The sequence below is a fragment of the Canis aureus genome, chromosome 29 (genome assembly GCF_053574225.1).
Source record: "Canis aureus isolate CA01 chromosome 29, VMU_Caureus_v.1.0, whole genome shotgun sequence".
NCBI classification, from domain to species: Eukaryota; Metazoa; Chordata; class Mammalia; order Carnivora; family Canidae; genus Canis; species Canis aureus.
Window position 1 is genome coordinate 17,416,828 of NC_135639.1, and position 25,216 is coordinate 17,442,043.

Consider the following 25,216-nt stretch of genomic DNA (forward strand, 5'->3'; position numbering starts at 1 on the left):
TCCTAAGGAATTTTAAGGCCATAATCATGAGCAATCTTTAAAGAAAACAAAACAAAAACACCCTAGACTCCCCACTCTCCATGTTTGTCCACCACGATGTTACAGAGCAGCTCATCTTATCAAGATGAGGCGGTTGGTGATGGCTTATCACATGCCGGGTGGTGCTTTCCATGGGTTACCTAATGGAATCTTCAAATCAGTCCTTGGGGTGGGTGGGTATTTCCCCTACTTTACAGTCAAGGAAACAGAGGCTTCGTGAAGAGATGGGTAGATTATTCCAACTCACCAATGAGAGAAGCAGAGCTCACATCCAGATGTGTCGTCACCCTGCAAAGCCATCTCTGGGGCAATTAAAGAAGATGGTGGGCAGGGGAGGGGTATTCAAAAGCAACCTTGAACATGATCCTTTCAAGTTCCGTCATTAAAACAAAAAATGACAGGGTCTATATTCACACTACAGAAATTGTAGCAAGTGCTGAAGATTTATAACTCCCCTTTATTTAGAAAGGGAATGAAAGTAAGATAAATAATTCAACCGCACAGGGTGGGAATAGCAGATGTTGGATTTAGGCATTTTATTTAACTCATCAAATAATACAAGTTGGTTCAGGAAACAACAATCAACACATATTACTTGTACTAACGGTTTGTAGACCCACATTTCCAAGAAATGTAATGAAAATAAATTACTTTGTGGAGTACAGCAAATAAATATATATATTTTTTTAAACAAAAAATAACCCTATGAATAATAGGGGGCGGGGAAGTGAGGTTATGGGGAGGGAGACCTCGCGGAGCTTTGGGAAGTTGGATCCTGAAACAAATGCCTGAATGAGATGAAGGAATAGCACGTGTTAATGACAATTAACAACAAACGTTCTAACTCCTTTCCCTGGTCCCCTTGGTTTTAGGAGCAATTTCTCCCCATCCCCGAGACAGGCTCCGAGCACCGCTCCTGACTCCCACCGTCTGCGTGATCCAGATAATGTAATCGCAGCATCATTAGGAACCATGAAATCGCAATTCCCCGGGGAAGGAGCGCTATCGTTCAGTTACGCACCGAAGAGCCATTAATTAGCAGATTTCAGTTTAAAGTGAGTATGTACTACACGGGTTCTAATCCCACTCCGGAGCAGCTCTCAGGCCTAATGAATTAGCTGGGGGAAGTTGAGCTGTAGCCGGAAGACACCACTCAAAAGGAAATGAAGTGAAATAAGATAAACTTAAAACTGTAAAACTTTAAAATGATCAAGAGATCATCCACTATTCGGGAAAAGCTGTAGAAGAAGCCGGATGGGGCGGGGGGGGGGGTCATCCAAATTTTCTTCTCTTGAAATGGCACTGTTGAGTGTGCTGTTTAATATCCAGACTCCACCTGAGGCTAATTGATCTAAACGGACTCATTCATTCGTTCGTTCGTTCGTTCATGCCATTCATCCCTCACATATGTTCTCTTAAAGTAATAGCACTTTTATAGCAGATGACAGGTTGCTACTTTGGACACATTCATCCCCTGGACAGTTGAGTCCTCAGACATCGGGCAAGGCAGGTTGAAAGTTGCACTTGGAACCTCCATGACAGTGGCTTGGGGAATGCTTCTGAAATGGAGACACCCTCTTCCTGGAAGAATGAGTGGAATCAGGATTTTTACCATTCTCGAGAAGATGATCCCTCAAGCCAAGCCTGGTTGGCACCTATACTCCTCCGTGCTGGACACTTTGTACTGAGCTCTGCAATTCTGGCCTCACCGTTAATTTAAGGGGTGAATGTAGAGATCAATGACCAGTCTTTGCACGCTGGCCCCAACCCTTGGGTTGGCTGACATCTTTCCATTTCACAACTTGCTGAGATTCCAGATATAGGGGTTATACTGTCTGTACGCCAGGGAGGAGGGGTGGCTCTTAGACGGGTGCTTCAGTCCCTACGACGCGATACCCAGGGACAATACCTGGAGGACAGACCGACTTGTCGATGGTTAAACCTACAGGAGAGGGGCTGAACTCCTTTTTAAGAAAGCAGGGCCCTGATCCAAGGCCAAGGGTTGGCACCATACACTGGTTTCTAAACCTCGTTCGTGGGTTTTATCCAAGCGCATCTTCATATTGTGCCTGTGAGCAAGGGAGGAGCAAGCGCAAAGTTAATGGTCTGGTTTCCTGATAGGGGAATGGGTGCCCCAGAGGGAAAGCGACTCACCCCGCAAGACCCGCTCCACAATCGGTGAGATCCGAAGCAAAATGAAAATACGGAGCCCCTGAAAATGCTTTTTGCATTTCTTCCCTGGTCTCCGTCTCTTGTCACAGTATTTAAAAATTTCTAGTTCATGTCTTCCAAGTAAAGACAAAACTTTAAATTACTAGCCTGAATTTTACTTTTTATTTTTATACAGCACAATGCCAGGTTTAAAGGCAAATATCAGAATATTTACGTGTGTGGAATCACAGGTTACACAACATATTTTTGGCTTGTTTCAAGAAAGTGCCTCAACCTGGCCAGAAGAGACAAGCTGGGAAGTTGGAAGAAGGAAGAGAGGGTTCCCCCAGGCACAGGGGTGCTCTCAGGGGGAGGTCAGCCCCTCAGGGTGCTGGTCCCTGCCTTGTGACTTGGGCATGCACTCGCCCTCCAGCCTGGTGGTCAGGCTCCCTTCCTTGCCAGTGGCTGGATGGACAGTTGTGCCGCAGGCCTGGGACAGGACGTCAAGAGAGGCATCTCCGTCTTCTGCGGGGTCCCTGCTCCAATCCTCAGCAGATGGGCAACCCTGGAGGGTGAGTCCCCCACCAAATGTGCCCCGGATGCTGCCAGCAGAGGGCAGGGACTGCGGCTGCCACACCCCACCCCAAGATGCTGCGGGCTGCACAGATCCAAACCTGACCCTTCCCATGCCTGAGCCCAGGCTGGGGGCAGGTTGGTAGCACCTGCTGTGTGGAGGTTGGAATGGAAAGGCCGAGTGGAACTGAGACTCTGGGGAGCTGAGAATCAGACCCCAGAAGCAGGGAGGTGGTGGGAGGCAGGACTGCATGGCCAAGGCTCCAAGCTCCCTGTTCATGCTCCACTGTCTCACTGGACTTCATTTACAAAATGCAATTATAAAGGTGACATTATCATGAGTTTCAAGACAGCGACTGTACAGCATTGAACCCCAGTGTGGGGCCCTTCTGAATGTGGGGTCACATGTGTGACTGCACTGGTCACAAGCCCGTGCCACCAGTCCTGCCTCCAAGACCGCTCAGAAGCTCAGCACACCCAATCTCCTGCTCTTCTAGGCGGTTCTCCATGCCAGGGGCTGCCAGCTTACCCCAGGGCCTTTGGCCCTTGCACTGTTAGGAACATTCCCTTTTCACTGGCGTGAATGACTGGAGGCTGGAGTTGGCAGATGCCTACCTTCCTGAGACTTTCCGACCAACTTTCCCATCTGCCCGGAGAGGAACTGAAGCCCCGAGCAGGCTGTGACTCGTTACCGTGAGGCCACTTGTCAGGTTGGTGGTCTAGGGCTCTGTGCACCTCGGGCCTGGAAGGTGCCAGAACTTGGGAAAAGAGCAAAGCCTCGTGGGGCCTCCCCGCCTGGCTCTTCCTGGGTGGGGACACACCGCCGCCACAGCCACCAGAGGCTGGAGCATTCTAGGGCCTCCCCAGCTCTGAAGCAGCATCGCCTGAGCATCATGGGCAGCTGAGGTGTTTGCCCGAGACCTCTGTGGGCTCAGTGTCGGGGCAGCGGGACTCCAATTCTTACTTAGTTGTTTCTCACAAGATTCTGTTGCTAGTGGATGTGAGTAAAAATGCCTCTCCCAGGGGACATTCGTAGCTCAGCCGACGGGACACCCAGGGTGTCCTCTTCCAGTTCCTCAAGAGAGAAAAGATCTGACATTTAGGGAAAAAATGATCACAGCCAACAGGGAGGGAACCGAGGCTTTCTGTGCATGTTGCTTTAAAAAGCATGTAATGGAGGGATGTTAGCCCCGTGGTGTGAAGGCCACCGCTACCAAAGAGGCCCTGTGGCTGGGCCGTGGCTTCCAGAATGTGGTGCTGTTTGAGCTACACCTTGAGCGGAGGAGGGAAGCTCAAGCAGAGGCTGCAGACCTGGAGTCCACGCCTGGACCCACCACCCATTTGTAGGGCGGTCTCCAGCAAAGATTCGTTCCCTCTCTGAACCCCATCTCCCCTCTGAGCCAGCGGGTGGGCCAAAGGGTCCCTAGAGCCTGCACACTTAAAGGGTTCTGGGAACCTGAGCCCATCCACCTGATTTGCTTTTGCCATCCAAACCGGTGGCCAGCATGGAACTCAAGGGACACGGGTCCCACATTTCCTCATTTCAAATCCCCCTCCCCCTGGCTCTCTGTCCCCTGTGGGGAGCTCAGGGAGGCCTATCCGGGGGCCAGGACCCCGTGGCAGCCTTTGCTGGGATGCCCAGGCTCCTCCTGTCCCCAGATCAAAGTTTCTCCACTGTCTGGGGGCTGGTGGTGGGGGAGGGTGACCCATCAGCCTCGTGCCCCAATCTGGATTCTGCTTCTATTTTCCCCTTTCTGCATGGGGGACAGAGAGAGAAGAAGGAGAGAGAAGCCTTTGAAAAATGTCTCCTGCTCCATCGCTCAGCAATTCACCTCGCCGCCGAGCCCACTGACACTCCCGTGGTGCGCCTCTTAGCCACTCGGCAACTTTTTTCCCTTTTATGATATTTTGGGTTTCTGATTGCCTGCCAAGTTGAACCTTTATCATTTAATAAGCAGAAAAAAGAAAGAAAGAAAAAAGAAAAAGGGGAAAAAAAAAAGCCCTCCAAGTCAGTCCCAATCTAAAGGGTCCCCATTCCTGTCCCCTGCCTCTCGGGGGCAGGTCCTAGATACGGAGCCAGTGCTCATGGGGACTCAACCACTTGCAGGCAAATGTCAATGCCACGCTACTCCAACGGGGCCATTTTGCACACGTTGTGGTGGAAACTGCAAGGAGGAAGGAACACACAGCACTGGAGGGCTTTGCAAGGATTCGTGGAGGTGGGGCGTCCGGGCAGCGCCGGGAGGTGGCGGAGGCGTGGGCAGCGCAGCTTGATCCCCAGCCCCTGAGAGTGACCTGCCTGAGAGCAGTTAGCAGTCAGGGCTCTGGGAACCAAGACAGCTTTCCCGCCTGCAGCCCCCAGGGCGATGGGACTGTCCTACTGGTTTTCTTACCTAGTGCATCTTTGGGGCCTGGAACACGGTGGGCAGGGCAGCCCGTAAGTATTTTTTGAGTAGACGAATAAATCTGATTATACCTCTCGTACTTCAAACAGGGAAAGGCTTGTTTGCTTAGAAGTCTTGTCGGGGACACGGATGAGCCCACGAAGCCCCTAGCTCTCCTCACTCTGAGGTTTCTTGGCAGGGGAGAGGGGGATGTGGACAAACAGGAGATATAAATCAGGCGGAGACAGTCTCCAGAGTCACACTGTCCCTGCTGTGCTGAGACGCTGGATGGGGCAGCACGGGGAGGGGCTGCTGGGGCATAAACAATCAGTTTTGGGCTCTTCCCCAAATGCCTTAGCCTCATCACCTCAGCAGGGCTGGGGGGGGGGGGGTAGGCTGGAACAGCTCCCCAAGGAAAGCAGTTGGCTGGAACCCACTGTCTACTGTTCTAACTACCCCTCCACCCTCTGCCTTCCTGCCCTCTCTCCTTCTCCTCCTTGGCAAGGGCACTGCTGTGGGATGTGCCAGGGGAACCCCACCCAGTTATCCTGCCTTGGCAGAGCCCATGTGTCCTCTGACCTGAGTGCTCGTGGGCCCGGGCCAGGGTGTGTGTGGGCTTCTATGGCAAGGCTGTGCCCCCCATAACCCATTCGTGACCCAAAAGGGCAGCTGGTCCTGGAAGACACCACCAAGGAGCTGGTCCCAGGCAACAAAGGTCTCCTTTCCTTCTATCTCTTCTCCCAAAGACTACTAAGCTGCTCCTTGCCATGGTAGGTCTTTCTTCCCCCAAATCCAATTCTGCCCTCAGGAAACAGTCAGACAGTTCATCCGAGGGATCAGTGGTTCATGGGATTGAAGCCGACTAAGAGGAAAAAGAATCTGCATTTTTTCCAGGGCTCAGGGGCAGAAACCAAAGGAGTGGGCCGTTAAAGGTGGGGTTTCAGGTCTCCACCAGCTCACAGGGTGTTACTGTGCAGAGACCTGGCTTATCTTTCAAGTGTACAAGGCTCAGTGGGCCAAGGCCTGGGCCACCTCCTGTGTCCAGAAGAGATGGGAACAAGGAAGGGGAGAGTGTGTTTGGAGCCTCACAGTGGGGGGCTGGTGGGCTTCAGGCCCCGCACATTTAGCAACCTATGGCTGATGCTTCTCTCTGAATTTGACAACAACCCCATTCCCCAAAGATGGGATGGATTCTGGCCACATTCTCGGCTCCTCTCTCTTCTGATGGTGTTAAGACAGAAAATTAACAGGACCACGCAGGACGGCATGCCAAGGTGCTTAGCCTGATGCTGGGCATGCAGTAGGCTTCCGTGTCAGCTGAGCGTGCCTCTGTGGCCTGGCTCTTTGGCAGAACCTTCTGGAGAGAAGCTGGAGCCTGAGGATGTATTTCATTCTCAACTCTGTGGGGCCTCATGCAAAAAAACATTTCTCTCCAACTCAGGTACTTTTCTTGGCAAAAGAAGCTAAAAACAAAAAAGTTGAGGCAACGAAGCAGCCCTGAGCTGGAGATGGGCCCTGCTCCCCCCATTACTGTCCCCTCCTGAGCACACCTGCGGGGGGAGAAGGTGGGGGCTGCACTGAACGATGCTGTCCTGCCCCCAGGAAAAGTCCAGGCAGCTCTCAGTGGAGCCGTGTGTGCAGTGGATCAATATGGGCTTCGGGGCCGCTGAGCTATTATTCACGCCAAAGGGCCTTGTTTGGATGAAGGGAAGGGGGGGTGCACGAGTTCACAGAATCACAGTCTAGAGCTCTGCTGCTTGGCACTTCCCCCTCTCTCTGTGATGCCTTCGTTATTTATGTAGCACGAGTAATGAGGTGATTCAGGATGAGGAAGTGCTTTTCCCACAGCATGCTGGGAGCTCCTTGAGGCATGACAACAGGGCTTGTGTGTGATTTGGGCCGGGGTCCTGGGAGATACGCACCCTGTCTTTCCAGTCCTATGGCTCCTCCTGAAGGGGACCAATAATGGGCCAAGGGTGGCATAAAGTGGGTTCTAACATCCGGGCCCTTCCTTCTTGACTATCTCTTGGGACGAGTCCCACTAACCACTTCCTGTCTCCTGGTGCTGGGAATCCATCCTTAACCCCTACACCATCTGCTCCTCACCTCCTCACACATTCCCAACCCACCTGTCCAGTCAGTTTGGGTTTGTCCCACCATCTTGTTTTTGCCCTACTTGCCTCTGGTAAGGGGGCTTTGGAACATTCACCTAATTACTGACCTAGAATCCTAACGAACATGGGCAGCTTCTCTCCTCACTCCCTGTATCTTCCCTCCTCTACACAGTAGAGGGTGCTGACCCTGCTTCCATCACCTATTTCAGGACCCTGTACCCAGCCTTGGCTCCAATCACACACACTATCCTCCTGCCTGCGCCTGGCCGCTCGTGTTTATCTTATAATGTCTCCCTTCTTGGGTGACAGTGCCCGTGGCTTTCAGAATTTCTCTGAGCTGTCCACATAGTCACCTGCCCCATTTTTAAAAGGCTGACACCTTGTCTGAGAGCTACCTGACTTGTCACAAAATGGGGATGCCCCCTGGCAGGCACTACTGGTTTGAGCCCAACGGGCTGCAGGCAAAGCCACATAAGCAAGGTTTCCTGGAGTTTAGTTTAAGGTTGGTGAATTAGAGCAGAGGACGAGGTCAAGTCTGATGGTTGGCGGCTCACCTCAGGCAACCAGTGTCTCTGGGAGTCAGACTGGGGATGGCTTTCCACAAAGTCTTCCTTCCTTTTGGAAAAATGACTCTGAGCAGATCTCTTGCTGAGGTGCGGAGTCCCTTCCAAAGGTGGCAAGTTGTCACCTTTGTGGCTAATTTGGAACACACTGAAATGGAGGCTTGAGAGCCCCCAAGAGCCTGGTGTGCGTGCCATTCCTATGAAGTTTAGGGCAGGCCTCGCTCGGCTCACACGTGCTTGACCCACCCCTCCTGTGCCGCAGCTTCTGCTGGACCGTCTGTCCTTGGGTGGGTGATGCTGAGAGAAGGTGGCTGGGCAAGGGACATGTGCCATCTCTCCCCTCCACATCCATGGAGCGGCTGTCCAAGGGGTCTATCTTTCTGGGGCTGGGTGGATGGGAGTAAAGCAGGTTGGCAGAAAAGTACTCCTTGTTCCCCGGTATTGGCCAGAATACCCCAGCCCTGAGGTACCAATGAACCAGGCCTGAGAACGGCTTCCACAGCTCTGTGAAACTCATCGAATCAAACAGGGTGACCAGGTGCAGCCAGCTCTTCCGGCATGGACACCACCACTGACTTCACACCTGGGATGCTGCTGATGACAACGACAGTGATGATGATGATGTTGGAGCTTTTCCCCTCAAGCTCAGAGCCCGTGGGAAAGCTGATGGTTTCACCAATGGCAGGTCACAGGAAGGAAAAAAGACAGGAGGTCAAGCCCAGCAAGGCACCGGTCCTATTGTCTACTAGGGAAGCACTGTTCGCAATGAGCTCGCCGACTACGCAGAGATGCCCCATCACACCCTCCCCACCCCAGCCGCCTGGACACACAAGTATTCCGTTAAGAAATCCCTACTTACTCCCCAGACCACAGTCCTCCAACCACACACTCAGCAGACGGAGGAGACAAGTGGGCCAGAGACAGGGACTCACAGAGGTTCCTTGAAACCAGTCCCAGCCACAACCAACCAACAGTCCTTGGCTCTGGATGTGCGTTTCTCCCAGGAAAGCCACCTCCACTCCCGAGGACCGAGTGCCCCACTAGGCTAGCAGTTCAAACCAACGCGACGAGGAAATCATTGCTCGGAGTTAATTCTCAACTACGTAGACAAACGGCTATAAATATTTATGACGGGAAATTTCATTATTTAAAAATTCGGCTCTAAATTTCCGGCGAACTCCATGAAGAATGCCTGCTGAACAGGTTGCAAATTAAGAACAATTATTTTTCTCCTCTGCATTTGAATAGAACTTACAGCTAAAGTCATTTAAAGGGGTTAACATCAACCTTAATTAAATATTAAAGTGTGCCTGTACCTGCCGCTATTGTTGCCCCTTCGAATAAGATATAACCTATTTTTGACAAGTTTTCATCTTTCTCTGTGGAAGACGCTACATGAAATCAAATCAGTGGCAAAGAGGAGAGTAATGAATAATCTATTTCATATTCCAACAGTACCCAGAGCTCGGGAGCGGAAAAATATTCAGGCGGATGATGGCAAGAGGCTGCTCGGGTACCACCTGACCCAGCTGATGTTTAAATAATAATAATAATAATAAAGAGCGATAAACAAACCATTAGCCCTTCGCAGTTGCTTAATGCAATTTGTTAATGAACGTAACGGTGGGGACGAATAATGAAAGAAAATAAAAACGTCTAAACAGGCGCCAAGTTGCTGGCGATGCGCAATTATTTCCTTGTCAAGTTTTTATGATTTAATGAGCCCCTCTGGGACTGACGCCTGTCAGTCAGTCGTGACTTTTTGACACCATTACAACTTCAAATACAGCAGCAGGCAGGCTGTTTTCCTCGGATTTGAAATACTGAAATGATCTGACAGTTTTAAAGAAAAGAGGTGCAAAAAAAAAAAAAAAAAAAAAAAAAAGGAGAGAGGGAGAGAAAGACAGTTGCTTTCCTTTCTTTCTTTTCCACCCCCGTCCCTTCTTCCACGGGGTGGATAATCTGGGGATGCTGTTTGGTAATGAAAATCCAATCACCGAGGTCATTATCTGATGAGGTTTTGGGAACAGGCAGGCTTTTTTTTTTCCCCCCTCTTTATTTCTTTACTTAATGATAACCCTCAATGGGCCTGCCCCGCATGGGACGGCCAGAGCCGCACAATTTTGTTCACCATTAATTTCAGCCTTTGAAGCTCAGGGCTCAGAAGCAGTAGCAAAGCAAACCCCCCACCAAGCTGGTTCCAAAATAAGACAATCCAGCCTGCCTTAAACAGAATAGCAAATGGCCTCCCAGCCCAGGCCTGGCGGCTGACGTCAAGCCCAGTGCATCTGCAGGCATTCGCCTTCAACACGGAACATTTAAAACTCTTTACAACTTAAGAGACTTTAATTAAATTGCTTTTGATTCCGGAGCAGGATAGCAGCCGCTTTTATTTATTCGGTCAGGGAGACTGTTTAGTCTGCATGAATTTTATATGGCCAAGGCTTCCTCCTCCTCTTCTTCCTCCGTGTCTTCGTCTTCACCCCCTCCCCACCCCATCTTCCCATGGAACATCCTTTTTAGCACAGGTGCCCAGCTGTAGAAATATTCATTGATCAAAGTCTACATGCTAAGTTCCTAGAACCTTTCACGGATCTAGGACCTGCTTCGCATTGGTGGGCTTCATCCCTTCCCTGGTGGAGCAGGGAAGGGGGGAGAAAAATGTGCCTCTTCTACTGGGTTTCCTTTGCATTTCTCCTCCGCCATCCATCCGCCAGGGCCAGGCAGGAGTTCGGGGGACTTCAGATCAGCTTCTTACAAAGCGCTCACTATTCGGGTCTTGGGGGGCGGGTGGTCACTCTCAAGGTGGGTTTGATGGGGCCGTTAGGCCAAGGGTTATCTATCTGTTCAGCTTCTCTCACTCTCGAGGTTGAATTGGGGCAAAATCTCAGGCAAGAGCCTGATAAAGAGATAGAACTGGAAAGAAAAAGCCATCGAGAGGTGAGCAGTGCACTCCCTCCCCATTTCATCTACTTCAACATGAACACAAGGTTTTAGTGAAATATTTAGGAGCCAGCGGGTTTGAATGATCAGATCAACCTGGCTTGCTGGGTGGCCTTGGGAAGAGGCGTGAGGTGTAGGCAGAGAGCTGGTTATACACTTTAGCTAAGATCAACAGTTTCAAAAGAAGCCACCGGAGAGGCTGGTGTAATACTTCCCTGCCATTAGTGTTTCGGAACAAGAAGGAGGTTGTTTGTTTGTTTCCTCCTTTTTAATGGTTTCTCCTATGTGTTCAGCATGTACAGAATTCCGTTCTTGGAATAAAAGAATCTTGCTGAGATAGATCCCTTAAGCTGATAGGAAAATGAGCACTGCCTTCCCAACTCCTTCACTGTCCTGCTTTGCTCTGCCAAAATCCCCGTACCATCCCTGCGAGGTAAAGGCTGCAGCTTTATTTACACAATACTAAATGATTTATCTGGACACATGCAGGCCCTGGCCTGTTTCGCTAAGTACGATTTCTCTGGTGGATTTTGCCATTCTGCATTTCCTCTCTAAGCCATAATGGTTCTTTTCTGAGTTGGGGAAAAAAAATAATAAAGTGCTGCATCCAGGTGATCTCAGTCTACGGGCACAGGTGGTTAGCATTTTTTATGAAGGGAACAGGTTTGCTTTTCAGGGATTCGAAGCTTCCAATTATATTCAAAAGATGGTACGGACCTTGTAAGTGCCTACGAAGTCTTAAGAAAAACACATTTTGCTTTCTGACTAGGGGGAAAATGACCTCAGCTTGGGGCAGCTTTAAGCCTGATCATAAACGAACTCATTTTGAACGCAATTCCCCGTTACCTCGGACAGAAAGAAACCAAAGGAAATCACAAAGCACGTCAGAGGTTTGAATGCACAGTGAACTCAGGAAGGCTGTGCTAACATTTTTTTTCTGTAGAAAATCCAAGCCGTCCTTTGTAACACGCTGCAACCCCTTGTTCTTTTAAAGGAGGTTAGTGAACATTTTCCATAAAGTTTATTTCTAGTGGATCATCCTATAGGATTCTACCATATTTATAACCACATTTGAAATTTCACACTGATGGACTCGTGTTCTTGCTCTTCCTGAAATATTCATGTTCTCTTTACATACTGGGATGGATGTGGAGAGAACCTTGTCAGACCTTTTGCATGTATGAGGGCTGCTTTTGGCAGTGCAGATATTAAAACCGAAAGGATACAGAGATGCTTACACAGGTCAGGGGAGAGGAGGTCACAATTAAATATCGTGCCAGGGCTCACTTTGCCAGCAAACTCTGGGGACTAGGGGATTTGGGGAAGGTAAGGAAATATTTCACGTAGCCAGTAATCAAAGTTGTGAAAAGTGGATCTTGGGCAGGCTCAGCAAAAATATTCTTGGCTGTAAAAAAAAAAAAATTTATGCACAGAAAAACAGAGAAAGTGCTAAGTCAATTTCCTGCACAACTGACATTAAATATCCACCTTTTCAATGAAAGCACTCAGGCAGGTAGACTATATTCATTATGCCGGGGTAGGAACAGGGCTGGTTTGCTGGAGCCGGTCACTGGCTCTGGCTCCTGTTTTTCTCTGCATTTTTATCCTTGGACATCACAGAAGGGCAATTTGGTGACAAGAGATGTGTGACAAACAGCACAGACCATCAGATGCCCCACAGCTGACTCATCATGCCCTATCCCAAACCATGACCCTTGACATGTCCACAGGGCAAGCAAGAATGTCACCAAGGCTATTTTGGTTAGTAGATGAAATCACCAAAAGGCAAATAAACATTCACCTTCCCTTATAAAAAAACAAATCTGGGTGAAGACAAACCTAGGAAAGGAAACCGACCCACATGCAAACAGGAATAGAAAATATTTTTACACTCTTTGCACTTCAGCTGAACAGTGGTGAAAAGAGGGAGGGTCATTCAGGGCCTGTCAGCGCAAAAGAATGATTCATGTGACCATTTTGTCTTAATTACTCAGAACAAGCCGATGTTGCTGTTTATCAGGGAGGAGCAGATCCATCAGTATCTTCTGACAGAAAAAGTGATCGCCATCAGGATGGTGACAACCAGGATGATGGCCAAGATGACGACCAGGATGCGGTTCTGGATGATTCTAGGAAAGAGCAAAGGAAAAATAAAATTCACACAGATAAACGAAGGGTTTTCTGACAAAGGCCACCGAAGACCAAGTTGGCTAATCAAATGATGGCTTCACAGGTGGGGGTAGGGAGCCCAGTGTGGGGCTCGTGTGTGCATGTGTGTTTTGCGCACAGACACACACACACACACACTCGCGTGTGAGCTTTTGGTTCTACAAACGATCCACGAACGACTCCACAGTGCCTGTCACACGGCACCCGGAGAAATGCTTACTGCAAAGCAAAAGCAAATCAAATGGCTTTCCGGGCTCGGGGTACCATGTAGTAATCTTTAAGCGATCAAGGGCCCCATGTGAGCTTCTCTTTTTAATTTAAAATGTGAGACAAGCCTCATTTTTTTTGCGGTGTTTCCTGTTAAAGTAAAAGACTCCAAGGAAACATATGTCAGTAAGGTACTTACCTGTACAAAAATACCCGGGGAAAAGTGAAAGAGAGATTTAGGAAGAAAAGGACAGGATTAAGAAGCAAGTGTCAACCTTGCAGCTCAGGCTGTGAAACCGTCATCTGTCACCGGGGCTCACTGCTCTGTTACGCCAGGAGGAAACGTTACATTTGCTCCGTAACAAAAAGAGATGGAAATGAGGAATTGCACCAAGAACCCGAATGCCTCATGTGCTTGGGTTGGTGGGCCCTCACTCTGGGGATCCCAGCCCCCCTCAGTTCTGGCTCTGCCAAATGCTGCTGGGGAACCGGGGAGTCAGGAGGAGAACCGGACTGGAGACTTGCCTCTGAGATGCCTGCAGAGTTTCTGATGAAGTTGCCTCCTAAGGTGTTAGTTCATTCTGAGAAAAGAGACTGACCCCCAGAATGCTTTGTTGAGCTAGTCCAAGGGAACCCAAGTCAAGTGGCCTTGCCCACACTCCTCCCACAGAACCAACCATATGGCGATGGAAGGGCTGGTCTGGCCAGCTGTCCAGGTGCCTCACACCCCACAGCAAACCCCATCCGCCTGTCCTGCAAATAGCGAGGAGGAAAAGGTCTGCTGTCTTAGTCTCACAGGGACCCTGCCCTGTTTTGTATCTCTGCAAAGAAATCTCTGCAGGGTGTTGGCAGATTTTTCTAAGCTTCTGGATGAGTTGCTTTCTCGGAAGGAAGGCGACATCCCTGTGGCTTCAGCTGGAATCCTCCTTGCCCACCCCCTTCTTCTCCAAACCTAAATGGATGGATGGAGACGGTCGCATCAGACAAGCCCACTCCCTGGTGGCCCCCTGGAAGGACTAGCTCCCTCTCCTCCTGACAGGTTACAAAATGATCACATTTGCTGACACGTCTTCCGCAAAACTGCTTTAGTGCCTGTGTCCACTTTCCTCGAAGGAGATGAATGATTCGCTCGGTCCTCATTTATCACGTAGGGCTCAGCTAAGATCTGTCTCCTTTATTTCTTCCCTTCCCCACTAGAAAGGCTGTGCCCTGACATTAATTCTTCTGCAATGACAGCTAATTCAGACTTAACAGGCCATATTTACTCAGGAGGCAGGGAGAGTCTCTGTCCCCAAAATAAATAAATAAAAACAGGACTTCATGGCTTGTTAAAGTGAGGCTAATTATGAACACTGATCGGTGCTACTTGGTGGCTTGATTTAAAACCCAAATTGATTTTTTCCCCTTTTCTCTGGAAGGGGCAGAAGTCTTCAGAACAGTCTCGACACGTCCTGTTTGCCCAAGTCACTGTCACAATCTCTATTTACCACAGTCATCCACGTCAGCCTTGCAAAGGAAATCAGCCAAATTGAAACTCAGCAGTGAAACAGATTAAAAGCATGAAAACTCTTTAAAATTCTGCCTTAAGTAATATACGGTAGTGTGTCTCTTGGTTGACAACCATTTTATTTGTGGGTTGAGGGCCCCAAGGCATCCGTGATGCTAATTTATAAAGGATTAACTGTGGGTGTTACTTGTTTAATCTGAGGCATGGTTAGAAAAATGAATACACAGGAATCCCTAAATCCTCAGCTCTTTCCTGGTCTTCCTAATTGGGCTTCCCTCATCTCAAGGCAAAGAGGGGTACGGTCCACCCAAGATCATTCTTAACAGGTTCTATCTTTAATTCGCTCAACACACAGCCGATCCCAGGACAGCCTGACCTCTCCACTGGGTCACAGACACTCAGGAAGACTGCAGTGTCCACGCCCTCCTTGGTGTGTCCAGAGCCCAGAGCCTTCTCCTCTGCAGCCCCAGCATATGGCACGAGTGCTGGCACCCAGCACTTGGAGGAGACCCATCCAAAGGATCATAATGAAAGAATGCAGCTCCTGTAATTGTAATCCTTCCATTCAACGGTGAATGGAGAAGACATCTGTGCAAACTCAGTTTGCAGGAAAATCTCCACGAGTCTGTGTAGATAAGGCTGAAGTTAAAAGTTGAAGTAAACCCCCCAAAGATGGAACTTAATGCCATATGCCTTCTCAGAGCATTACTGGGTCTTCCCCCTGAAGGTAAGAGAAGGAATGGTCCTCACGGCAATGAAAGAGGTGGGCAGGAGAGAGTACTTGCTTTCAAACCAAGGGCTGGCAGATATTTAGGACAGAGGGTACAGAAGGGCAAAAAGAAAAAGAAAAAGAATAAAATTAAAATTACAAAGAACTGGAGCAGGGATTAGAAGTAAGCTTGACTCAGGCCAGCAACCCAGCTTTGGACCTCAAAGGTGTTAGGTTGATATGTACCTCTAAGGACCGAAAAGGGAGCTGCTGGGGCCCTTGAATGGATAGGAACAGGCCAGCCTGGAGCAGGGGAAACAAAGGCTGGCATTGGTGGGCCCCATCTGTGAGGGAACCTGGAGGACAGTCGCGGCCACAGGCTGCTGGCAGGTATTGCTGTAGGCAAAGCAGAAAGGAATGCAGAGTTTGCAGAGAATCAGGAAACGAAGCCAGGAGAGGGGTTCCCAGCTAGTGAGCCAGAGAAGGAACTTTGGGGAAGCCCAAAGTAACTTCTTTCTAACTTTGGGCAAAGGGGACTTTACGTTCAACTAGGTCTACAGCAAGCTGTCTTAATCTCCCTTTTGAAAATGCAAAGTGTGTTTACTCAGTAAATAATTTAAGAAAGAATATACACTTGAAAGAAGACATCCATTGGAACAGCCAGGCTAAATTGCCTCCGGGCAAAAACTTGTGCATTTGCATGCTGCATTCTATTAAGTGAGCACACTGTGGCTTTAAAAGAATGCAGAGCCAAATTAAAAGGAATGTGGGCCCGAAACATCAAGGATTCTCCAAGTTTACATTATGAATCACAGTGCTGTTGATACAAGATGAATTAACCATTTACTTTGAGGCTGAACTCACAAAGTACTATTGAAAATACTGATCCCCGTGTGGAACCCTGGGAGCGGCTAATCTTTCCATTGCCAGTCTCCTCCCCCTCTGGAAACAAGCTCCTGCGTGTGGCCGCGGAATCAGAGGAGCCTGGTCAGGCAGGCGGGGCACCTGGCCGGCTCTCCCTCCTGCTTGAGAAGCCCAGCACCCGCCAGCACCCGGGTGGCCTCTACTTCTAGGCACGACCCGCCCTCACCTGTCCCCTGATGTTAGGCGTGGCAATGTGACGTGGTGTTGGTCAATGAAATGTGAGCAAGGGGCCCTGGCTCCACTTCCGTGCCAGGTGGAGGCACCTGACTTCCAGCGTCGGACTCCCCGGTTGGCTCTTCCCCTGCTGTTCTGATTCAGGAGGCTGGGTGTTCCAGGGGTGCAGTTACAGGACAGGGGAGACTGCGTCTGCCTGGATCCCTGAGTCACTGCATGGAGCATCACTGCCCGGGACACTCCCCTGGACTCACGGCAGACTCGAAGTAAGGCAGTAGGACATGGCTTTAATGAGGTGAGATGCAGGCATGTGCCTCAAGCCAGTCCAACAATCTCAGAAGCTCTGCCGTGAAGGCTGAGTCACCTGGATCCTGTGGTGTGTGGGTGTCAGTTCTGGATCCGCTGCAGCCATTCTGTTTCCATGAGGAAGCCAGACTAATGAAGCAGTGACCCTAGGGGAAGGCGCAAAGGAGCGGCAGAGAGATGGAACCCGGGCCTGAAAACACGGTGAACCCCTCTACCAAACCGCCCTTCCTCTAGACTTTGAGTTATATGAGAAACTAAATTAACTGAATTTTTTGAGTCTTTTTGAGTTAGGCCTTCTGTTATTTGAGGCCTAAAAGCCTTTTTAGGTTGATATACCCTAATTCCCAAACCAAGTCCTTGATCTAAAGCATATTTTCCCCTTCTTCTAAGAAGAATTTCCTGACCATGCTCTCATTCTTGTACTTCCCCCTGCATCCCTTATCACACGGTTTTATGATTCTCTGTTTCTCTGCAGGTTTCTCCAATAAAAAGTAGACCTTCTAGGGTTTGACGCTCCTTTGTCTTTTGTATTCCTAGTGTCTAAAGCAGAGGTTGGCAGGGATGTTGTCAAAAAATGCCTGCTGAATGCACGAACGAGAGACTCTAGCTACATAAGCTCCCCCGAAGGTTCATGTAGTCTGCTTCCTGCTTTCCAAGCGCTGCTTCTAGACAAGCACAGCCTTAGGAGTTAGCTTTAGCCACCCTCCCATTAAGGATGCCAGCAGTGTCCCAACGCTTTTACAAGCCTGCATTCATTAGCCGGAGAGTGCACGACACTCCGTAGGTTCACTGCCCCGTCCTGCACACGCTTTCCTGCCTGGCCAGCCAGGCCTGAATAATGATGCCCCACCTCTGGGATCTGACCGAACAGTAACAACTGGTGGAACAATTAGCAATCATGAGAGCGTGGGGTAAACTGTGCAAAGGAGTCCATATCCGAGCCTCTCTGGGAAGTTCGCAAAAACATGGGCCAAGGGAAAGGCTCGCCAAGTTCTAGCTCAACTTTGATGTTAGTATTCACCGGAAAGAAATGAAAAAAGGAATAGGGGGAAATGGTTCAGTGCCATCAGCCTCTAACACTCACTTTAGTTTGAGGCATTATCTTCAAAGGCCAATACAGGCCTTGCCTCCAAGCCAATTCCGCTTGCCTCCAAGCTAGAGCTATATGGTTGTTATAAATGCCCCCTGAAAATGCCCATCCAGGGTCTTCTGTGTCCTGCACCTTTGGGAAGAATCCTGTCTCACCCCAGGAGTCAGGTAGGGCTGATCCCACTCTCTGATTCCACAGGGAGACATATGACCCAGGCAGGCTCAGCTAGTTACAGCTCTCTATCCCTTGCACAAGTGTTTGTTAAGGAATCGGTTGGCTTGCCACCCAAGCCAGAGAGACCTCCGGGGACAGCTGGAGGCCATTCTTGTCACCATGCAGGATGGGAACCTGCCTGAAGGATGCCAACACAGAGGGACACGGAATCCAGAGATGAAGAAAACAGATGGATCCTGAACAGCATTCTTTGGACCCTTGGATCCAGCTGTGTGCCTGAGACCTAAAGAGTCACATTTAAACTTTCCAGTTATAGAAGCTAAACAATTCCCTTTTGTGAGCAAGTTTGGTTGAGTCTTCTCTCACTTTCAACCATTACTGACTGTATTGATGTCAATAGTGTCTCTTCCAACTCCACCCCATTCAGGTCCACCCGGAACCTCAGGAGACCTTATATGGAAATAGGGTCTCTGCGGATGTAATCTGTTGAGGATTTTTTTTTAAAAGATTTTATTTATTTATTCATGAGAGACACACAGAGAGAGGCAGAGACACAGGCAGAGGTAGAAGCAGGCTCCATGCAGGGAGCCTAACGCGGGACTAGATCCCGGGTCCCCAGGATCATGACCAGGGCAGAAGGCCATGCTAAACCGCTGAGCCACCTGGGCTGCCCTCTGTTGAGGATCTTAAGGCAAAATCATCTTGGAGGTAGGTTGGGCCCTAGATCCAATGACTGGTGTGCTTATAAGAAGACGGGACACAGAAAGATGCAGGGAGAAAGGCCATGTAAGACTGGTAGCAGAGGTCAGAGATGCAGCTAGATAGAGCCGAGGAATGCCTGGGGCCATAGAATCTGGGACAGGTAAGGAAGGATTCTCTGGAGCCCTCAGAAGGAACATGTCCGTGCTGACTCCTTGATTTCAGACCTCAAGCCTCCAAAACTGTGACAGAATAAATTTCTGTTGTTTTCAGCCACTCACTTGGTGGTACTTTGCTATGAAAGTGCCAGGACACAAATACGTGGACTTCTTAGATCCAGAACGGGATATGGACCTGGTCATCCATCTTGGGTTGGCCTTTATGATGACTTTTCTCTACCTTCTTTCCCCTGGCTGCATGACACATTCACTTTGGAACTGTACAAAGTCTTCCTATGTACTGAGGACAGGACAGTCCCAGCCCCGGTTCCCTGGAAGCTCTGACCATAGCTGTGGGGCTCATAATCTTCAGGAGCTATTGGTTCTTTCCTCTCAAAATGAGAATTTCCACTCATGAATCAAGCAGGCAGCTGCCCAAAGCCTCGTGAAATGAAGCCTCATGTCCCTGAGGGGACATGTCTCACAGGACTCTTGCCTCTGGGATAAGACATTTAAAATAGGAGGAAAAACCAGATGTCATCTCTAGGTCAACTTGCTAAGCCATTGTCCACCACTCATAGTCTACATTTACTGCCCTAAGTTTAGGAGATGTGGGTTATCTGGGAGCCCTGAGCACACAGGGCACAGGAGAATACGTCCTGATAGGTGGAGAAGTAGTTCTGGCAAGTAGCTCTGGCACTTGCTCTGGCAAGGAACCGATGAGATAGGGACGTGTGTCTGTGCCCTAATACACCCACCGAGGTGAGATCCTGAGTGAGGGTCAGAGTAGCTAACCCCATTTCCAAATTTCCACTTAGTTCAACAGGGATCAGCAAATGCTCTCTGTAAAGGACCAGAGAGTAACTACTACTTTACTAGAGCTGCCATAGCAAAGGAATGCAGTCTGGGGGCTTACAGAACCAAATTGTATGGTCTCACACTTCTGGAAGCTGGGAGCTGGAGATCACGGGGTTGGCAGGTTGGTTCCACCTAAGGCTATGAGTGATCCTCTCCCTGGCTTCTGTACTGTCAATATTTGAGGTTCCTTGGATTGTAGATGCATCACCCTAATCTCTGCCTTCATCCTCACATGACCCCCTCTCTGTATATCTGCCCAAAATAGGAATCTTTTTAGAAGGCCACTAGTCATACCTCATGAGGGGGTCACCTGGCTCCTGTATGCCTCATTTTACCCAGTAACATCAGCAAAGACCCCACTTCCAAATAAGGTCACATTCTGAGCTACTGGGGGTTAGGGATTCATCATACGAATGTGGGGGGCCAGGAGGTCCGGGGAGAACACAGTCCAGCTCATGACAGTAATGTTTTAGGCTCTGTGGGCCCTATGGTCTCCGTTGCAACTGCTAGCTTTGCCTTTTGTAGTGTCAAGGCAGCCCTAGACAATGAGAGTGTGCAAGTATCACTGTGTGCCAAGAAAACTTCCTATTTGGAAACTAGAATTTGAATTTCATATAGTTTTCCTGTGTCGAAAAAATTATTTTGATTTTTTTCCCCATCATTTAAAAATGTAAGATGATTCTGACTCCACAGGCCATACAAAAACAGGCAATGGGCTAGATTTGGCCTTCTCTCCCCCGGTTTGCTCACTTGTGGTCTGAAAGCTAAAAGCCAGGTAAGGCTGGCCCTCATCTTCTGGAGAACAAGGTGGTCCTCAGGCCACGCACAGACGGGTATGGCAGGTCTGGCCAAGTCCTGCTGAAGAATAAAGGGATCACGCAGTCCCTGCCCTGTGGGAGCTTAGGGTGTCACAATGAGCAATTACAGAAGCCTGACAACAAAGGCGTCATTAGAGCAATGCCAGCGCGGGACAGTTTGTTGTGTGCCCACAATCCTGGATTCGCCAGGGGTGACCTGGAGCAACACTCCATGACACCTGGGTTTCAGTTTCTTCCTAAGCAAAATCAGCCGGCTCCATAACCACCCCAGGGAGAAGAGGATTAGCTCATTAAAGATTATAAAGCACTTTGAAAACGTAAAGCCCTTGACATGCATGCAGTTGGCATATGATTCTGTGAAAGAGGATCCATTTCAGGAAAGGTGAGAGGCAGGAGAAAGCTGCCTGGGAAACTTCCAGAGGCTGGTTGGGAAGGTGGAGGCAGCAGTCCAGGAAGCCGCTGCCATCAAGCCCCACCAGGCTTCTCGTTCCCCCAGGCCGGCATCCATCAGGGCCTCGTGGTGACACTCCCATCCAGCCACCCCCCGCCCCCAGCAGGGCTACTTTCTCTCTGAGGTGGGGTCCCATTGGCTGGCTCGGGAATCCCTTCCCGGCCTGGGAAGGCAGCCAGCGAGTGCCTGTCAGAGCCCACCGATAAGACCCAACGGATTTGATCAGGGATCTGCAGTCACAGCACACTCTTTGTTGCCAAATGTGGACCTCAAGTTTCGGCCTGGGCACCAAAGGCCACTGCCATTCTGAAATATGGACTTGACCATGGCAAGGGGCCCGAGGGTGGCTTTGCTGGCCACTGGGCTTTCAGACAGAACCAAAGAGTTTAGAAGGAACTGGAGAGGAAGGAAAGAATGATGCTCTAGAAACGCACGCTCTCCTTAATCCCTTGCAGGTTTGCAGACTGCTAGAGGGGGCGCACGTCTCCACACCCTGGTCGAGATTCTTCTTTTTAGAATGGAGGACCCTGTGGCTGGGGAAGGGACCTGCCCAAGGCCGACCATCTCGGGGATGGGGGTGGGGTGGGGAGGTGGGCAGCTGGGTCTTCAGACCCCCAGGTCCGTTCTGGGTTCACAGTAATGCTCAGGCTCATCCAAGTGGCCGGTGCCACCACGGTGACGGCACACAATGGCCATTCGCAAACATGCTGCTGCTTGTGAATTCAAGGAGAACAGAGGTTCCCAAACCCAGGCTGAAGCCGAAGGGAGAAGAGAGGAGCAACCGGGAAGACTCGTTCTCCCTGAAAACTCGATGACTCAAATGGAAGGACTTCCTGTTCCTCCGAGATTGTGTCCTTTCTACTGCTTTGGGGTTCAAATGTCCTTCATTTTATGGTGTGATGGTGATAGCAGGTGGCAATGACCCAATGACCTTATTTGGACATTGGAAATATACTCTCTCCTTGGAAACTATTCTCTTCTACTTGGCAAAATAAAAAGTGGATAATCCTCTGTCCTGTTTTTAAAAAGAAGAAGTCCCAATCCGAGAAATGTGAAAGTTTTTGAACCTGGGAACTAGACAATCCCCCCTACCGGTCCCCCAGCTGGACTCTGGCACTCCTGGTGCTAGTGGGCAGCGGCCCCATCGGGGACTGGCCACAGACCAGCCACGCCACGCCGGCAGCCTGTACTGACTGGGTATGTACTCCGGGCCAAGGGCTGTTCTGGCATCTTCTATACTCTGTTGAACCTTCACAACAATCCCATGGGGTGGAGGCTCATCCTCACTTTCACCAAGTACTCGGATCACCCCTCCTAGTATATCTTCCACCCCTGCAGGACACCCCAATAACACAGTGGTTATTCATAGAACCCGTGTGTCTTGGGTTCTCCACCAGATTCTTCTTGGTTGTTTGAAGGGCAAGTCTTTGACATCTTCATCTTTATATTCTTCTCCATAGACACAGTAATTGGGTATGTGGGTTAATTTTGTTGAAAATGCAGAACGCTAATTAACCAAAGTCAACTCTTCTTCATGCCTGGTGTAAACGCACAGGAAATTATGGAGATAATGTTCATTTTTCATCAGTAGCATATTGTCAGCTTTCTTCGCTCTCAGGCACGTTGGCTGTTGTCCTTTCTGCCTCTCTCTGCTGGGTAAATGCATCATCACTGGATCCCTCACTGGACTCGGGGACAAAGGGAATGGCAATCGTTTTCTGGGGAGCTGGTCACCCATGACTGCCCATCGCCCAGTGACCTCAGACCACGTGATTTTTTATGATGTCTTCATCACCTATCATACAGATGAGGGAATACGCTACAGGAAGACGCCAGGTCTGCGGAAGATTTAATTTAATGCATCTGTTGGAATAGAGTGACTGACAGAAAAGAAAATCAGGCGGGAGAATCAGCTAGACTCACGGTATGATCCTGGGAAAGGACTAAAGGTCTCTTCATCCATGAAATGTAATAAAGGAATCTCTCCCAAGTATTCTCTGCACGGGGTGTGGGCAGCCATGTACTTCCAGACAGTCTTAAAAAGGCAAGGTGACTTTTTGTGGTCTTGGATGCTTACTGCATGTGTGATGTCATTTAATTCTCACAATGATCCTGATTTACGAGAACCCAGATTTGGTGGCTCAGGCCCACTGGGGGGAGAGGGCAGACCCACTCCCCATGTGGCCCTGGTAAAGTTCTCAGCGCAAGGCAGACTATCATGATGTCAGGCCAGGATGATGCCCCCTTCCCAGCCCCAGTTTCAGCTGCTCCTGCCCCACCCCTTACCCACTCCTGTTGGGTGCCCCGAGGTTTCCCACTCCTGCTGGACCCTGCCCTGGCCCCACCAGGGCTCCTGGCGGAGGGCTCCTCACCCTTTCACCCTCCAGAGAAGCCATTGGCACAACAGCTGAAGCTGATCAGCTACCTTCATTTCTGGAGCCAAACTGTCTGGATTTGCATCCAGGATCTGCCACATACCAACTGTGCAGGTTGCTTCACTATCTCTCTGAGATTAAGTCCTTTTGACTGCTTTAGTGTGAAAATGTTCTTATTTTATGATGTGATGGTGATAGTAGGTGGCAGTGTTTCCCCCAGTGTCCTTACATGGACATCAGAAATGTACTCTCTCTTACTTGGCAAAACAGAAAGCGGACAATCTCCTTTGGCCCTCTAGTTAAAAAAGAAAAACAGAAGTACGAATACAAGGAATCTGAAAGTTCCAAAGAACCAATGTTTCAGTTTCCTCACTAGAAAAAAGTGGGGCTGGGGTGCCTGGGTGGCTCAGTCGGTTAAGTGTCTGCCTTTGTGAGCCCCTCACATACCTAACATACTGTTGACTGTGAAAAGAGAGAACTTTAATATACTGAAAAAACATGCCAGGGATGCCTGGGTGGCTCAGTGGTTGAGCATCTGCCTTTGACTCAGGGCGTGATCCCGGGGTCCAGGATCGAGTCCCACGTCGGGCTCACTGCAGGGAGCCTGCTTCTCCCTCTGCCTATGTCTCTGCCTCTTTCTGTGTCTCACATGAATAAATAACATCTTTTTAAAAAAACAAAAAAACATACCAGTAATCACAAACTCTTGTATGCTTAATGTTTGAAGCAAGCTCCACTACGTTTATAAGAAATATTTATGATTAAAGGCCTTTAAAAAGAAATATTTCTTTGACACGAAGTCACAAAGCACATAATTAACCCATGGTGATTACTGAGTCTCCCACAGCTCACAGAGGTGTTGCTCACTGATAATTTTAGCTCAGAGAAGATTTTTCAGTAAAATCACCAAAGACTCATTCCAAATCAACCACAAATAGACATACACAGAAGTCTGAAAATATTTCATCATTCTCTTCACCTGTATGGAATATTTTTGACACACTTGGTACTGGTTCCTATGGGGGATGCAAAATAATAAAGTCTATCTCTATGTTTAATAAAAAGCTTCCTTAAAAAAAAAAGAGAAGTGTCTGCCTTTGGTTCAGGTCAGGATCTCAGGGTCCTGGGATGGAGCCCTGCATCGGGCTCCCTGCTCAGTGGGGAGTCTGCTTTGCCCTCTGCCTGCCCCTCCCCCTGCGCACGGGCGTGTGCGCGCGCACACACACACTCTCTCTCTGTCAAATAAATAAATAAATTAAAAAAATCTTTTTAAAAAGTGGGACTAATAATAGCAGCACCTCAATGAATGACATGAATAAATAGATGAGGTAATTCAACGTGAAGTGCTGTAAGGCCAGTGCTCGGTAGCAGTAACAGCTCAGTAAATAGCTGTAAGAATTGTTATTATTCCAGTCCTATTATCACTCACGGGTCTCCCCACAGTGGGCTGCTCCCCCTCCCCTTGAAGCGGTCGACTGCCCCCCACTTCAGGAAGGCTGACGGACTCCTGAAGGGCACACCCTGGTGCTGACTCTGATTAGCTTGCCTGGTGGGGTCCGGGCTGAGCCACTGTCCTGGAAGCCCCCCCCTTTGGCAGCTACTCAGCTACCCAGGAGGGGGGAGGCTGCCCTTCCCAGCTCTGGGAGTCTCCCCGGGAACACCCCGTCACAAGCCAAGATGACTCTTGTGAGACGTGGCTGGTTGAGATCACTCTGGTGGAGACACAGCGGCCTTGGCTCTAGTGATGGGCTCTGACACTGTTTCCCTGCAAGATACGACGTTAGATACTTATCTCCTAATTGTTATGGATTTACACCTTTCTCCTTTCTT

At 49.4% G+C, this 25,216-nt stretch overlaps 1 protein-coding gene across 3 annotated transcripts in view; it reads right to left on the minus strand.

Moving 5' to 3' along the window:
* Positions 1 to 560: 560 nt before the first annotated feature.
* VTI1A (vesicle transport through interaction with t-SNAREs 1A) overlaps positions 561 to 25,216 on the minus strand; it is a 358,072-nt gene continuing 333,416 nt past the window's right edge. For all 3 annotated transcript variants that reach the window (XM_077877623.1, XM_077877617.1, XM_077877618.1), the window contains one exon: positions 561 to 12,896. Coding sequence is in view for 2 of the 3 variants with exons in the window: in XM_077877617.1 (XP_077733743.1) it covers positions 12,803 to 12,896 (94 nt within the window). In the remaining variant the exon portion in view is untranslated. The remainder of the gene's footprint in view (positions 12,897 to 25,216) is intronic.